The 15,900-nt window shown below is 45.8% G+C and overlaps 1 protein-coding gene across 9 annotated transcripts in view; it reads left to right on the top strand.

Annotated features, from left to right (window-relative positions):
- Positions 1-15,900, top strand: part of acacb (acetyl-CoA carboxylase beta) — a 203,348-nt gene that overhangs the window by 111,586 nt on the left and 75,862 nt on the right. For 8 of the 9 annotated variants that reach the window (XM_069932710.1, XM_069932708.1, XM_069932709.1 and 5 more), the window contains one exon: positions 2,636-2,824. In XM_069932710.1, coding sequence (XP_069788811.1) covers positions 2,636-2,824 — 189 coding nt within the window. Of the gene's footprint in view, positions 1-2,635; positions 2,825-10,031; positions 10,174-15,900 lie in introns of those variants that run through there. The other variant, XM_069932716.1, reaches the window with a different exon arrangement.

Genomic DNA, 15,900 nt, shown 5'->3' with positions numbered 1-15,900 from the left:
TTTTTCCTCCTTTGCCTTTTGTCAGTGAGGTGGGCTCTGCGGTCTTCTTCAAAGGAGGTTGCTGCCCGCCAAACTGTGAGGCGCCAAGATGCACGGTTTGAGGCGTTATCAGCCCACTGGCGGTGGTCAATGTGGCAGGCACCAAGAGATTTCTTTAGGCAGTCCTTGTACCTTTTCTTTGGTGCACCTCTCTCACGGTGGCCAGTGGAGAGCTCGCCATATAACACGATCTTGGGAAGGCGATGGTCCTCCATTCTGGAGACGTGACCCATCCAGCGCAGCTGGATCTTCAGCAGCGTGGACTCGATGCTGTCGACCTCTGCCATCTCGAGTACTTCGACGTTAGGGATGTAAGCGCTCCAATGGATGTTGAGGATGGAGCGGAGACAACGCTGGTGGAAGCGTTCTAGGAGCCGTAGGTGGTGCCGGTAGTGGACCCATGATTCGGAGCCGAACAGGAGTGTGGGTATGACAACGGCTCTGTATACGCTTATCTTTGTGAGGTTTTTCAGTTGGTTGTTTTTCCAGACTCTTTTGTGTAGTCTTCCAAAGGCGCTATTTGCCTTGGCGAGTCTGTTGTCTATCTCATTGTCGATCCTTGCATCTGATGAAATGGTGCAGCCGAGATAGGTAAACTGGTTGACCGTTTTGAGTTTTGTGTGCCCGATGGAGATGTGGGGGGGCTGGTAATCATGTTGGGGAGCTGGCTGATGGAGGACCTCAGTTTTCTTCAGGCTGACTTCCAGGCCAAACATTTTGGCAGTTTCCGCAAAGCAGGACATTCAGAGCTGGCCCATTCAGAGCCAGCTCTTCAGCGCTTGACGTCCTGCTTTGTGGAAACTGCCAAAATGTTTGGCCTGGAAGCCAGCCTGAAGAAAACTGAGGTCCTCCATCAGCCAGCTCCCCAACATGATTACCAGCTTGTGCTGTACCTAGCAGTCAGACACTTATGCTATTTTTTGGAAGGCAGGGACTTCACGGTTTTTACTGACCACAAACTGCTAACATTTACCTTCACGAAGGCATCAGATCCCTGGTCAGCCCTCCAGCAACACCACCTATCTTACGTATCTGAGTTTTCAACCAGGATTAAACATATCTCCGGTAAGAGTAATGTGGTGGCTGATACCTTGTCTCGCTCCTTTGTTCAAGCAGTATGTGCCCTCTCTCCAGGTGTAGATTACATGGTGCTTGCCAAAGCTCGGTGCCAGGACAATGAACTCCCGGCTTAAATCTGCTGGCACGAGCTGGAAACTCAAGATGTAGCCTTTGGGTTGCAAGGTACCACAGTCTTGTACGATGCTTCCACAGGTCAGCCTCACCCTATTGTCCCTGCTGTGTGGAGATGTTGTATTTTTGATCCCATTCACAGACTGTCCCACCCCTCATTTCGAGCAATGGTCTGCCTGATAGCTGACAAGTCTGTATGGTGTGAACTCAAAAAGCAGGTCACATAATGGGCAAAGACATTCATGGACTGCCAATCTGCAAAAGTGCAAAGGCATGTGAAGGCACCGCTTCAGCCTTTCCAGCCACCGCAGCGCAGATTCAACCACATCACGAGCGTCTCGGTATTTGTTAACGGTCATTAACAGATTCATTAGGTGGCTGGAGGCGGTTTCTATGACAGACTCATTGAGCCAGAGCTTTTATTTCTGCCAGGGTATCTCAGTTCAGCCTGCCCACACATGTCACCTCCGGCAGAGGCCTACAGTTTACCTCCATGCTCTGGGACGATTTGTCGTGACTACTGGGAATGCAGCTCCACCACACAACGGCCTACTATCCGCAGTTGAATAGGCTGGTGGAGCGGTTCCATGGGCACATGAAGGTTGCACAGATGGCCCGTCGCCAGGGATCTGACTGAGTGGTCAAGCTGTCCTGGATCCTCCTGGGAATAAGAATGGCACCCAAGGAGGATCTCAACTCCTCATTGGCTGAGTTGGTTTATGGACCCCCTGCTCATTGTATCTGGGGAGTTCATGCCCACAGCACGTGGACAGGAGGTGCCACCGATTGAATTCTTAACCAGACTGCTGGAACAGTTTGGAAAATTTACCTCAGTTCCAACAATACATCCCAAAGGAACTCCGGGACTGTGAGTTTGTGTTTGTGCGTATAGGTGCACACAGGCCACCCTTTCAGAGGCTGTATGAGGGCCCCTTCAGAGTGCTATGAAACAATCATACTACTTGTGTACTGGACGTTGGGGGTCATCCAGAGATATTTATGATTGACCGACTAAACCCGCTCATCCTCTACCCCACCCGCCCCCTCTTGCTGCTCTGACGATTGCCCAAGAGCGGTGGACAGTAATGGCACTAGAGGTTTACTCTATCTAGCGCTAGTTTTGGGGGTGGGGGGCATGTAGCTTCACCAGAGGCTTAATCGAACTGGATCAAGAGGTTCCGAGTGACGTCACAATGCGATGATTTCATTTGGAATACGGAGGGTTTTAAAAAGCTGTGCTTAACTGCTTGAGTTAATGACTTTTACTGAACTTCAACTCGACTATGTCTGATCATTTTCTCATTCTTCATTTTGCTCTGTGACACAGTTGCTACAATGTCTTATTATTTGACTCCTTTTAAGGAATACTTGTGCTAACTTAGGATTTTCAATTTTCTTTCCCTAGGTTAATAAATGGATCACAAAGCTGATGACAATTCTCCAAGATCCTTCCCTGCCCCTTCTTGAGTTGCAAGATATTATGACCAGTGTCTCAGGTAGGATCCCTGTGAGTGTGGAGAAGGCCATTCGAAAAGTGATGGCTCAGTATGCCAGTAACATCACATCTGTGCTCTGTCAGTTCCCAAGCCAACAGGTAAGCCAATTCTTTGCTCTGAATGAGTTGCATTGTTTTAAGAAAATGCTAAAACTTAATGGGTTGTCAGAAAACCAGACATAAAAGAAGAAAATTATTATATTCTAATTTTAATGTTCATGTTCATTTCTAGGAATAAATAAATCTTTGAAATAATATTCTTTCACTCAGAAAGTATGGAGGCATGAATCCAATGAGGCCTTATTTTGTGGATATAGAATTGGCGAAGGCAGAGGGTGGTTGTCAATGGTTCTTATTCTGCTTGGAGGTTGGTGACCAGTGGTGTTCTGAAAGGATCTGTTCTGGGACCATTCACTTCGTGATTTTTATAAATGTGATTTTTATAAATTCTGAACAATATGTACGAACTGAGAGATCTTGGGGTCCATGTCCATAGATCACTCAAAGCTGCTGCACATGTTAAGAAGAAATATGGTGTGTTGGTCTTCATTAAACATGAGATAGAGTTCGAGAACAGTGAAGTAATGTTACAGCTACACAAGACTGTGATTAACCCATTTGGAATATTGTGTTAATTTCTGCTCATTTAATTTCCAGGAAAGGTGTGAATGATATAGAGAGGGTGCAGAGGAGATTTACAGGGATGTTGCCTGGATTGGAAAGCATGTCTTATGAAGATAGATTGAGTAAACTTGTTTTTTTTTTTCCTTGGAGCAACAGAGGATGTGGAGTTGTGATGTTTCTTTTATTGTAATAAAGAAACTTGGGTTATTTTTTCACAACTATTCTTTATTAGCTGCAGTATTCATGACCTCATGGAGGCATCCATTTTGAATCTATTCCAGGCTGCAACAACTTGTCTCCAGCTCCCTCTAGTAGTCAGGATTATCACTAGCACTCTATCATTTCATCCCCTTTGCTTGAGATATTTTCTCTAACCACATGATACACTAATACAGTACAGGCAGTTTCCAGGTTGAAGATGTCCAATTTACAAATATCCCATAGTTACGAACTGACAAGCCGACTGGAAGTAGAATGGCGTCAACTTCCATTTCAAGTGTGGTTGAGTATAATTTAAATTCAAAAGTTGTACCTTCCCCCCACTCACTCCAAAGCGGTTCCCACCCCTACCCCCCCCACCCCCTCTTGCTGCTCTGACCTCCCCCTCACTGAATCAGATGAAAAAGTTGGTTCCTGTTATCCATGTTGTAAATCACCCAAATGAAAGACCTATCTGCTAATTTTGGTAGCTAGCACCTTTGAGAGATGAAAACTTGTATTCCAAACTAGCATTGTTAAAACTCAAAGTGATAGCATTTGCTGATGGGTGTTGAATTTAAAATGTTTTCCTCTTGGTTTTCTTTTGCTACCAGTATGCCATTCCAAGAATACTGGCTGCCATCTAGTCACTTCCCACCCCCTTCCCAAAGTAATCCTTTATACTGAGACTTTCAGCGCTTAATGACACGAAGTGGGTGCTGAATTGCCAATAAAACTGATGTGATTTATTATTTTTACTTTATGACATTGCTATGATAGGCAAAGATTGGCTATAGAACTCTAATCTATTTTGCTTGGAGATCAATCTTGGATTTGCTTATGCACATTACTTCATTATATACTGTATTATATTTAAGATGTTTTAGTGTTGGGAAATGTTTTATATGCATTGAAAGTTTAAAATATATATATACTAAATATGCTAATGTAGTAAGATAAACATTTGCCTAACTGATGCTAAATAAAGACCATATGTACTTGTTCTGACTTAAATACAAATTCAAGTTAAAGACAGACCTTGGGAACAGAATGCCTATTTAACCTGGGAACTTCCTGTATTCATTTCATTTAAAGTTTAACACAAACGTAATCACAAACATCAGCAACACAAACTTTTAAAGTGTGCAGTTCTTTCTCTTTTAGAGATTCAGTCTGTCAAGTGCTTTGATAACGCACGTGGATCTTCTTAACACAGGTGCTTGTGTCAACTCTGCTGGTCCACTACTGTCTAGCACTGGTGGTGTTTCCTCTGCTGCTGTGCAGGCTGGATCTTCTGCATTTGTTTGTTTCTGTAGTGTCTGCAGGCTCTTTTGATTCCTCCTCAGTTTTGACCTTCCTCTGTTCTGACAGTGTAGGATCTTGAATTTACTTCGTCCAGAACAGTGGCCTTTTTGTCCCAAGTGTTGGAATCTCTGACTCTCTCTGTGTCCTGTGGTGCCAGTGGCCCTAAGCTTCTTGCTGACTTGTCACAGTTTGTTTTTTGTCTCCATTGCAGACTCTTGTTTCCATTTGACATCTCTGTTCTTGTTTGAATCTGCAGAGTAGGGAAGTGTGGTGCATAATCTATGTCTCATCAGGAGCTCAGCAAGTGACATGCCATTGTTATAAACTACACCCTTTCAATTAATTTTGGGACTAACTCAGGAACAGCAATGGAAAATTCTCCAGACAATAGTAAATTCAAAATGATAGTTTTTTTTAATTAAACTATTAATAATATAACATTTCTTACTTATCTCTAGACTTTAAACGTGACCCCTCAAAGCACAAATTTAAGAGTGAGGGTGTGTGTGTGTATAAAATTGAAGTCCCATTCTGAAAAGTAAATCTTTAAAAGTTCAGCATCATTTTAGTTTTGCTTGAAGGTCTTAAATTCTCAGTTCAGAAATAATTATAAAGTATTTTTGTACATTATATCTTCAGGCCTCTTTACCCACAATGTGGCTATTTTCTTCCATGATGAATTCACAAACACAGACAAGGGTTAAATGAAGTGACCATACAAAAATAGACCCAGTAGAAATCTGTCCTCTTTTCCAAAGAGACAGCAAAATGGTCTTCCTTATTTCAAAACCCACTGATTCTGTGTTCCCCTTTACCTAGGAGTAACACACAACAGCGCCAATTCTGGTTACTGTAACTCAACCCTTTCTTTCACAAAGGTTTCAACTAGTGTGTCACAGGTTTTTGGCTTCTGTACTCTCCAAACTAAACTCAAAATGTCTGAATTCAGTAATATATTTCTCCAACTCATGTGACTGTCACATCATCACCAAGGTGAATTCCAATTCTTGGAAACTACATGATCATCAGTTTTATTTCTCCCAAAATTATGTTCCTTTTTCAAAGCCATTCCATATCTATAACAACCTCTGGTCTCATCTCTCCTCAAGAGGCTTGAGTAGCTTTGACTAAAAACAGATGGCTTCCTTCAGCAATTCTTGAATAATTAAGACCCACTTGAAATCCATTAGCTCTGTCTATCCAAAACACTGCGACTCAGAGAATGAACACTCTTCTCTGAGTACAATTGTGTATCTGTAAATGTGCTGTGACCTGTGTGTGACCCTGTACCAGCCCACAACTAACTTATTAAACCACAATCGAGATAAAATACAGTTATAACATTATACTAAAGATTAACACAAATCTGTTACACCATGATCAAGTCGTGAAGCTTGGTAATTCAATAGAGCTAGGTAAGGATCTGATCCACTGTCTAGAGCAACTGTTAATCTATGTGAATTCCTTTCTCTACTTTATTGTTTGACTGTGAATGCAAAGGACTTGAATTCGCATGTCGAAAATCATACTCTTTTAGAAAGTTCTGGAATGCTCCATTGTCACTGTAGACAATTTGGGGAATTCCATGTCTTGCAAAGATCAATTTCATATATTTGATCACACAAGCAGCAGACATATTAGGAAACAGCACAATCTCCAGACAGTTCGATAGATAATCGATAACCAGCAAGTAATTATTTCTATCCATGTAGGACAGATCAGTCTCAACTTTCTGCCATGGTTCCGCTGGTAAGTCAGTTATGATCATGGGTTCCTTTGTCTGGTTTGCATGATGTTTTTAAACATGTCTCACGGCTTGAAACAATTCTGTCAATGTCAGTGTTTATCCCTGGCCAATAAACAGCAGTTCTGGGCCTTTCGCATTTTTCTATTCCAAGATGCCCCTCATGCACCCTTTTCATCATCTCTTGTTGCAGTGATTGAGGAATGACAATTCTGCTCTGAGTTGAAGCCCATTGACAACACTCAGCTCAGCTTTGATGTTGTAGTGTGGCTGACATTCACCTCTAGGCCATTTTTCATTCAGATTCTTGATGACCTTCTGTAGAACTGTGTCCTTTTCTGTTTCAGCTGGCATCTGCTTGGATTTCTTGTCAGATACAGGAGGAGATTCAGTGATAAGGTTCACATGGAGATTCTGTGGAACTCTCATTGTGTGCTTCACTCTGCTTCTTTGCCCTGGATAACACATCCGCTGACACAAGTTTCTCTGCTGTATACATCAATTCAAAGTCATAATGTCATAGCTTTATCATCAGTCTTTGGATTCGCGGTGACATTTCACTGAGATTTTTCTTGATTATGGCTATTAATGGCTCGTGCTCAGTCTCTGCCATGAACGTTGGTGGACCATACACATAACTGGAATTTGTCAAGTTGATAGACTAGACCTAGACACTCTTCCTCAATCTGTGCACTTCAACATTCAGATGTTGTCATTGTCCTTGATGCATGTGCTACTGGCCTCCAATCTTCTCCCACAGGCTGAAGTAGTATGGCACCTATTCCATCTTTTGAAGCATTCATAGATATTTTCATCCTTCAGTCATCATCATTCTTCCTTGTTGTTGTCTATCCACTTGTATTTACATTTGTCCTGTAACATCTTCCTTAGGTACATTGTTTTGGAAGACAGGTTTGGTATGAATTGACCAAAGAAATTGATAATTCCCAGCACTCAGCACTCTCAGTATGTCTTTTTTGTCAGTGGGTCTAGTTATCTCTAAAATTGCTTTTACCTTGCTCTTGTCTGGCTCTACACCTGTCAGTTTATCTCCCAGAAAAGTGATTTCCTTCACATCAAACTGACATTTTTTTGTTTAACTTTAATCCATACTTCTGGATGCATTGTAGCACTTTGATGAGCCTCTCGTTGTGTTATTCTTGTGTGGATCCTCATAGGACCATGTCATCCATGTACACATGCATCCCATTTATCCCTTCTATGATGTGCTTCATTGTCCTGTGAAACACTTTTGGAGTTGAGGAAATTCCAAAAGGCATCCTCAGACTGCAGTATCAGCCAAACGGTGTATTAAATGTACAATATTTTGTGCTATCTTCATAAAGTTTTATTTGCCAGAAGTCCTGTGATGCATCCAATTTAGGGAAAAACTTTGCACTGGCCATCTCACTTATAATTTCATCCCTGGTTGTAATCTGATAATATTTTCTCTTTATATTGGCATCAAGTCTTTTGGGTCCATGTACACGCATAGGTCACCATTCTTTTTGTCACACATCATTGAATTCACCCTTCTCCTCTACTTTCTTTATGGCCCCTAGTGCAGACATTCAGTCAGGTTCCTGCTTGATCTTTCCTTTTAGTGGCGCTGAAACCCACCTCAGAGCTTGCACTACTGGCTGTCCATCTTCTTTTAACTGTATCTTGTAAGTGAATGGTAGATCTCCAAACTCCTTGAACATATCTGGAAACTGATCCAGTATTTCCTCTACACTGTCACTGTTAATGTAGTACAGGTACACGATCCTTTATCCGGACATCTAAAATCCGGAAAGCTCCAAAATCCGGCATGGGGACCAGCGATTGGGGGAAGAGGGAGACTGCCGGGTGGCCGAGGGTCCGGGGACTGGGGTAGATGTCCTGGCAGCCGAGGGACTGTGGTTGGGGGAGGCGGGCCGGGCGATTGAAAGGGGGTGGGGGTGGATACTGCAGCACAATTCGGGTGGGCTTTCTGAAATCTGGAAAAATCCAAAATTTGGAACACACTGTCCCCCAAGGTTTCCGGATAAAGGATCGTGTACCTGTACATCCTTTTGACTAGGCTTAAGTTTTCACATGCTTTGTCACCAAGCAGTGATTCATGTCCATCTGGAACTACTGTGAACCTGAGGTAGTGCTCTTTAACTTTCACCCTGAGTTTACATGTACCCTTCACGTCAGTGGTCTGTCCATGGTAGACTTTGAGCTGCACAGGATTTGCCTAGATGTATGTCTTTATCTTCATTGCGCTGATGTCGCACTCACAAATCAAATTGACCTTTGCCCCTGTGTCCATCTTGAAAAAAAAATTGTTCCATGCAATGACTCAGTCCATTTATTCTGCTCAACTCTGCTCATGCTTGGCTCCTCAGTGTCTGTTGGTTTATAGTCTTTCTGCACTACCAAGCAACAAAGAGTGCACCACTGGACCAGTTTCTTCTATAGAGTGTACAGTGTGCATGCTTTCACTTCTGTTTTGTTTCCCTTTGGTAAAACATTGCTCTGTATAATGATTCTACCCTTTGCACTTACTACAGACTTTTACATAGGCTAGGCATGTTGAGTGCCACATTGTCTCTCCACCTTTTTGTTGTTTTCTATATCTCATTTTTTGTTTGAGTGTGTGTCCAGATACTACGGCAATGACTATGCCTTCATTTTCACTGGCTTTTGCACCATCACCAAATTTTTTTTGCGTGCTGCAGAGCTATTTTACTGGTGTGGCATAACTTCACAGCTCCAGCTAAAGCAAGCTCTGTCTCTCGCAGCAACTTCTCTCTCACATTCTTATCAGTAATTCCAAGCACAGTTTGATCACGGACCATTGAATCTTGCAGTGATCCAAAATTACATGTTTTTGCTTTTAGTTTTAAGTCAGTTAAGAAAGTATCGAAGCTCTTTGCCTGCAGCTGCATGTGAGCGCGAAACACATACCTCTTGAACGTTTCATTATTCTTTGGTGAGCCGTGTTCATCAAACATCTCGATAACCTTGTCAAACTTCCCCTCGTCTTCTGCTTCGGCAAAAAAGAACGTGCTGAAAACCTCTAGTGCTTGAGTTAACCCCACGGTAAGTAGCAGTGCAATCTTCCATGCATCTGGTTTGCTACTGAGTCCAGCAGCTTGAAGATACAACGTGAACTGTTGTTTGAACAACCTTCACTCGTGGTTGACATTTCCAGTCCAATTTACAGTGTCAGGAGCCTTTACATTCTCTGTTTTCTACTGCTCTTGACTGATTCTCACTCAGCACACTCTTGGTGTTTCTTCCACTCCTGGTACCGTGTGGTGTTTCTTTTATTGAAACTTAGGTTCTTTTTTCACAACTATACTTTATAAGCTACAGTATTCATGTTTGGATCTACTCCTGGCTGTAACAACTCATCTCCGATTCCTGCTAGTGGTCAGGATTTTCACTTGCACTCTATCATTACAGGAGTGACCTGATAGATCATGAGAGGCATTGATCATGTGGATGGCCAGAGGCATTTTCCCAGGGCTGAAATGGCTAACGTGAGGGGTAATAGATTAAAGTTCAGGATATAAGAGGCAAGTTTCTTCACTCAGAATGGAGGATGTGTGGAAAGTGCTGTCGGCAATGGTGGTGGAGGCAAGTACAAAAGGATCTTTTAAAAGACTATTCGATAGGTTCATGGAATAGGGATAAATGGAGGGCTATACAGTAGAGAACCTCTAGACAGTTGGGAGAGTAGGTTATTATATCAGCCCAACACTATGCTGTTTTTAAAAAATAGTTTAAAATAATAAAATGGATTAATTGCTCTAGCCTTCCTTCTCTGTGCATTACTCCTCTCCCACAACCCCCAAAGAACAAGATACGAGCAGGAATTCATTTCCCAGAAATCTTTCATTAGTTTTCACCTGATTCCCAGGTGCTGTTTTTGAAACAACATTTTACATCACAATTTGAACCAGTTGGTGCTTGTATGTTGGTGTTGATTGAGGAGTGAACTAAGCTATGAAGTTGCAGGTTTCAGCATTTTCGCACATCCCCATAATGGCCTGCAATATCTCCTGTGCACACAGAATTCAGGCTACAAATCAGTTTTTATTTCATAGTTCTTAGCAGGTGGTGATGTTTCACTGAATACAGGATCATTATTTTTCAAGGAAGAATTTCAGCTTCATAGTGGCACTGCACTGGTCAGAACTTGGTGAAAATAAGATATTATCTCTTATTTCCTCATGTTCTTCATAATTTTAATACAGTCCCAGTTTACTAGTTGTGTTCATTAAGTCTCTAGTGATGGTGGGACAACTAGCTTTGGTCTTTGACATTTACAGAGTGAAACCTTCACTTCTGTTTTTTCTCACATCTTTCTCTAAGTGGGGCATAACATTAACAAGCTGTGATATATCTTTCACCAATGTGTATGTATATATAGATATATATATATATATATATAGTAGTATAGGATGGCTGAGAGCATAGCCATGCCTACTGGCAGGTTCAGATCATTCTGGACTGGTCGACCTACATGTAATACGCTCCAGTCTTTTGGTTAATAAAAGCCTTTGTTCAGATCAACAAGTCTTTGATTCTTTCGACGTGCACTACAATTTTATTAACCAAAAGTTTTCTAGGGATAGAGCGTATGCTGCGACCGGAACACTTCAACATCAACCCGCAGTCAGCTACTGCCCCGAATGACTTCAAGCACTGAGTGAGGTGTTTCGAGGCTGACCTACAACTCTCTGACCCTGCTGTGGAGGAGGACGGGCCATCAGCTGCTAGTATTGATGTCTATGGTGTACCTGAGGGTCTACGAGAGCATCCAGCCACCTATACAGCAACCATGAAGGTGCTGAAAGGACTCAACGAGTGACCTGTGAACAGGGTCTATGCCCAGTACAAGCTAGCGACCAGGAGGCAACTGCCCAGTGAGTCCAGTAGAGCTTACCTCCAAGCACTAAGGGTACTGGGCAGAGCCTGTGACTGCACAGACAGAACTGCAGCTGAGATCACTGATGATCTTATTCGGGATGCTTATGTGGCCGGGGTCCAATCGAATGAGGTGAGGCAGTGCCTACTAGAGCACGGGGGAGAAAACCTAGAGGACGTGACCCGGATCACAGAGACGATGGAGGCTGCGGTCTTGTATGGACACTTACTCTCGGTGCTGGACCCCACGCTTTGAAGTGAGTAGGATGCCTGCTCTTAACCCTACTACCCCACGGTCCACCGATGGCCTGTCTGCCACCGCTACCCTGCCTGATGCAACCCCGAAGTACTACTTCTGCGGGAGGGACAAGCACAGCATGCCCCACTGTCCTGCAAGGAAAGCCAGGTGCCAGAAGTGCCTTAAAAACAACCACTTTGCGTGAGTCTGTCACTCCAAAATGGCCACCGCCAAACACAGTGCCTCGTGTGAGGCCCAACCACCATCCCCACATTCAAACCTCTCTTCATCAGAGCTCTCGTCCAATGAGAGCGAGGGCTCTATCAAGCGGCAGTGCCTGACGTCACGGGGCAGACGCCAAGTGAGGAAGGGACACTCCACCCTCGCTGCGATGACGTTGGCCCGCTTGGAGCAACACAGAGCAACGGCTGCCCAGGCCCCGGCCCCAACTCCGTCTCAAGTGACCTCAGTGACGGTCACCTCAGCCCTGACTCCGGTGACGACCGCCTCAACTCCGACCACAGTCCTAACTTCAGCGACTGCTGCCGCCGACCAGATAACTGCTGCCACCACTACCGCCGCCACCAAACAGGTACCCGCTGCCATCACCGACATCACTGACCAGGTACCCACCACCACTACCGCCGATGCTGACCAGGAACCTACTGCCGCCGCCGACGCTGCCAGTCAGGTACCCGCCGTTACCAACCCAGTACCCACCGCCGCTACCGCCGACGACTGCCTGACCGACCGTCCCACCGCCGACTACAATCAGCAGCTCCCAGCACTTACCGTTGGCAGCCTGACGGCCCCAGCCAGCTGCAAGCAGCAGCCCCAGCCACTCGCCACCGACAGCTCCAGCCCGACTGCTCCAATAACATCACCATGCACACGTAATGCACTCCAGGCCCGACACTGCGTGACGTCATCATGCAAGACTCCACAGTCCCCAACACAGGTCGCTGCATCAGTGTCCCTGGACCAGGACTGCCCCCATCCCCTCACAAAAGGGATGGAATTGATTAAGTGCACCAACACTGTACTCATTATTTGACTCGGGGTCAACTGAGAGTTTTATCCGTCCAGACCTGGCCCAACGTTGCGGACTGGCCATTCTCCCCACTGACCAAAAGATTTCATTGGCGGCCAGATCACACTCGACTGGGGTAAAGGGATATTGCGTCGTGACCCTGAAAGTCCAGGGCATCATATTTACTGATTTTAAACTGTTAGTCCTCCCCCAACTGTGCACTCCCGTATTGCTGGGATTGGATTTTCAGTGCCAGTTCTGAACTGTTTCCCTGTACTATGGGGGGGCCCCCATGCCCCACTCTCTGTCTGTAACCACTCCACCCCGGAGGCCTCCTGCCAGTGACAGTCCACACTACCCGCCCCCGTGCTCCACGTGTAGCCTCTCCACCCTCCGGGTTGCTCCTCTAGCACTCTTCGCAAACCTCACCCCTGGCTGGAAACCAGTGGCCACCAAAAGCCGGCAGTACAGTAATGAAGACAGGAAATTCATCACAAGCGAGGTGTGTGAACTGATGGACGAGGGCATTATTGATCCCAGCTCAAGTCCCTGGAGGGCTCAGGTGGTGGTTGTTAAAAACGGGGAGAAGCTGCGCATGGTGGTTGACTACAGCCAGACAATCAACCGCTTCACACTTCTGGATGCGTACCCCCTCCCACGGTTGTGGTGAATCAGATCACCCAATACTGTGTGTTCTCCACCATTGACCTACGTTCAGCCTATCACCAGCTCCTGATCCACCAAGAAGGCCTTTCACGGCCTTCGAAGTGAATGGGCGGCTGTACCAATTCCTCAGGGTCCCCTTTGGGGTCACGAATGGCGTCGTGGTTTTCCAACGGGAAATGGTCCAGATGGTAAACCAGAACAGGCTAACAGCTACTTTCCTGTATCTGGACACTGTCACCATCTGCGGCCATGACACGCAGGATCATGATGCCAACCTCGAGAAATTTTTTCAGACAGTGATTCGGCTGAACTTAACCTACAATTTCGACAAGTGTGTCTTCTGGAACACTCGACTTGCAATTCTAGGTTACGTGGTGGAGAACGGGGTGGTAATGCCGGACCCTGACCGCATGCATCCCCTCATGGACCTGCCATCACCCCCCCACACCCAAAAGCTGCCTGGGCTTCTTTTCGTACTACACCCAATGGGTTTCACACTACGCCAACAAGGCACAGTCACTTGTCAAGACCACATCCTCACCCCGTCAACTGAAGCCAGAGTGGCCTTTGACTGCATCGAATCGGACGTTGCCGCTGCAACGATGCACGCCATCGATGAGTCCATTCTGTTCCAAGTAGAGAGCGATGCATCCGATTTTGCACTGGCGGCCACTTTGAACCAGGCCGGCCAGCCAGTTGCCTTCTTTCCCAGGAACCCTCCAGGGCCCTGAGAGCGACACTCCTCTGTCGAGAAGGAGGCTTAGGATATAGTCGAAGCAATACGTTGTTGGAGGCACTACCTCACTGGCAGGTGCTTTACCCTGCTGATTGATCAACGTGAGGTCTCGTTCATATTTAGCAACACCCAGCGAGGTAAGATCAAGAATGATAAGATTGCTAGGTGGAAAATCAAATTCTCCACCTTCAATTACAACATACTGTACCAGCCTGGTAAGCTCAACAACCTCCAGACACGGTCTCCAGGGGGACTTGCGCCAACATACAACTGGACAGGCTGCAGAAACTCCACGAGGAGCTCTGTCATCTGGGGGTCACTAGGTTCGCGCACTTCGTTAAGCCCCACAACCTGCCCTACACAGTCGAGGAGATTCGTTCCATGACCCGAGCCTGCCCAGTGTGCGCTGAGTGCAATCCCCACTTCTGCCCGGAGAACACCCACATCATCAAAGTCATCATTTGAACATCTAAGCGTGGACTTCAAGGGGCCCCTACTGTCAACCAACCGTTCAACCTACATTCTTATGGTGATCGACGAGTATTCTTGCTTCCCGTTCGCTGTGCCCTGCTCAGACATGACCACCTCCTCAGTCATAGAGGCCTTGCACTGCATCTTCACCATCTTCGGGTACCCCAGTTACATCTACAGGGGGACCGGGGATCCTTGTTTATGAGCGCTAAGCTGCAGCAGTACCTCCTGGAGCATGGTATTGCTTCGAGCAGGACCACCAGCTATAAACCACATGGTAAGGGGAAGGTTGAAAGAGAGAATGCCACCGTCTGGAAAGCGGTCACTGCTCGCTGGCAGGACGTACTCACTAGCACCCTACACTCCATCCGCTCCTTCCTATGCACCGTGACGAACGCCACTCCCCATGAAAGGATGTTCTCTTTCCTGAGGAAATCCGAATCGGGAACAACCACGCCAGCGTGGCTCACGATTCCCAGACCTGTTCTCCTGCGACGCCACCTCCAGTACTCAAATAACAACCCTTTGGTTGACCGAGTGACACTGCTCCAAGCGAACCCGCATTATGCACACATTGAGTACCCGGACGGGCGAGAGGACTCTATCTCAGTAAAGGACCTAGCCCAAGCCGATTTGGACCCGGGATTCCCCCCAACCCAACCTCCTCCAAATCCTTCTCCCCTAGGTCACGTACTTGAACAGAGGGATCAGCACCACCCCACCAGCAGCAGTGCAAAAACGCAGGCCAGCCTGTCGACAACTCTGTTGGGGAATTGAGCGAGGCGGTGTACGCACCCAATGAGTCCGCCAGCGACACGACTCCAGCGGCACCAATCCCAGCACCACGGCGGTCACACCAGACGATCAGGACCCATGACCATTACAGCCGCTAACCTCCCACCAGTCTCTCTCTTTCTCTCCCCATCTTTTTAAAAATTTTTTTAGAGCCCTCCATTCACCCCGGGGTCAGTTCTCAAAGAAGGGATGAATGTGATAGTACGGATTCTGTCACCAATCTATATATGTGTCTATTGTAGTATAGGATGGCTGTGATTGGCTGAGAACATAGCCACGCCTACTGGCAGGTGTTAAAGGGTTGCTCCTAGCCAGACCCAGATCATTCTGGACTGGTTGACTTACATGTGATATGCTCCAGTCTTTTGGTTTACAAAAGCCTTGGTTCGGATCAACAAGTCTTTGATTCTTTCGATGTGCACTACACAAGCATCAGTGGATCTCTTGAGGAATTTTTAAATTTAAA

The sequence above is a fragment of the Narcine bancroftii genome, chromosome 4 (assembly GCF_036971445.1).
Source record: "Narcine bancroftii isolate sNarBan1 chromosome 4, sNarBan1.hap1, whole genome shotgun sequence".
Taxonomy (NCBI): domain Eukaryota; kingdom Metazoa; phylum Chordata; class Chondrichthyes; order Torpediniformes; family Narcinidae; genus Narcine; species Narcine bancroftii.
The sequence above is the reverse complement of the archived record's forward strand: the minus strand, read 5'-3'. Positions and strand labels throughout refer to the sequence as shown.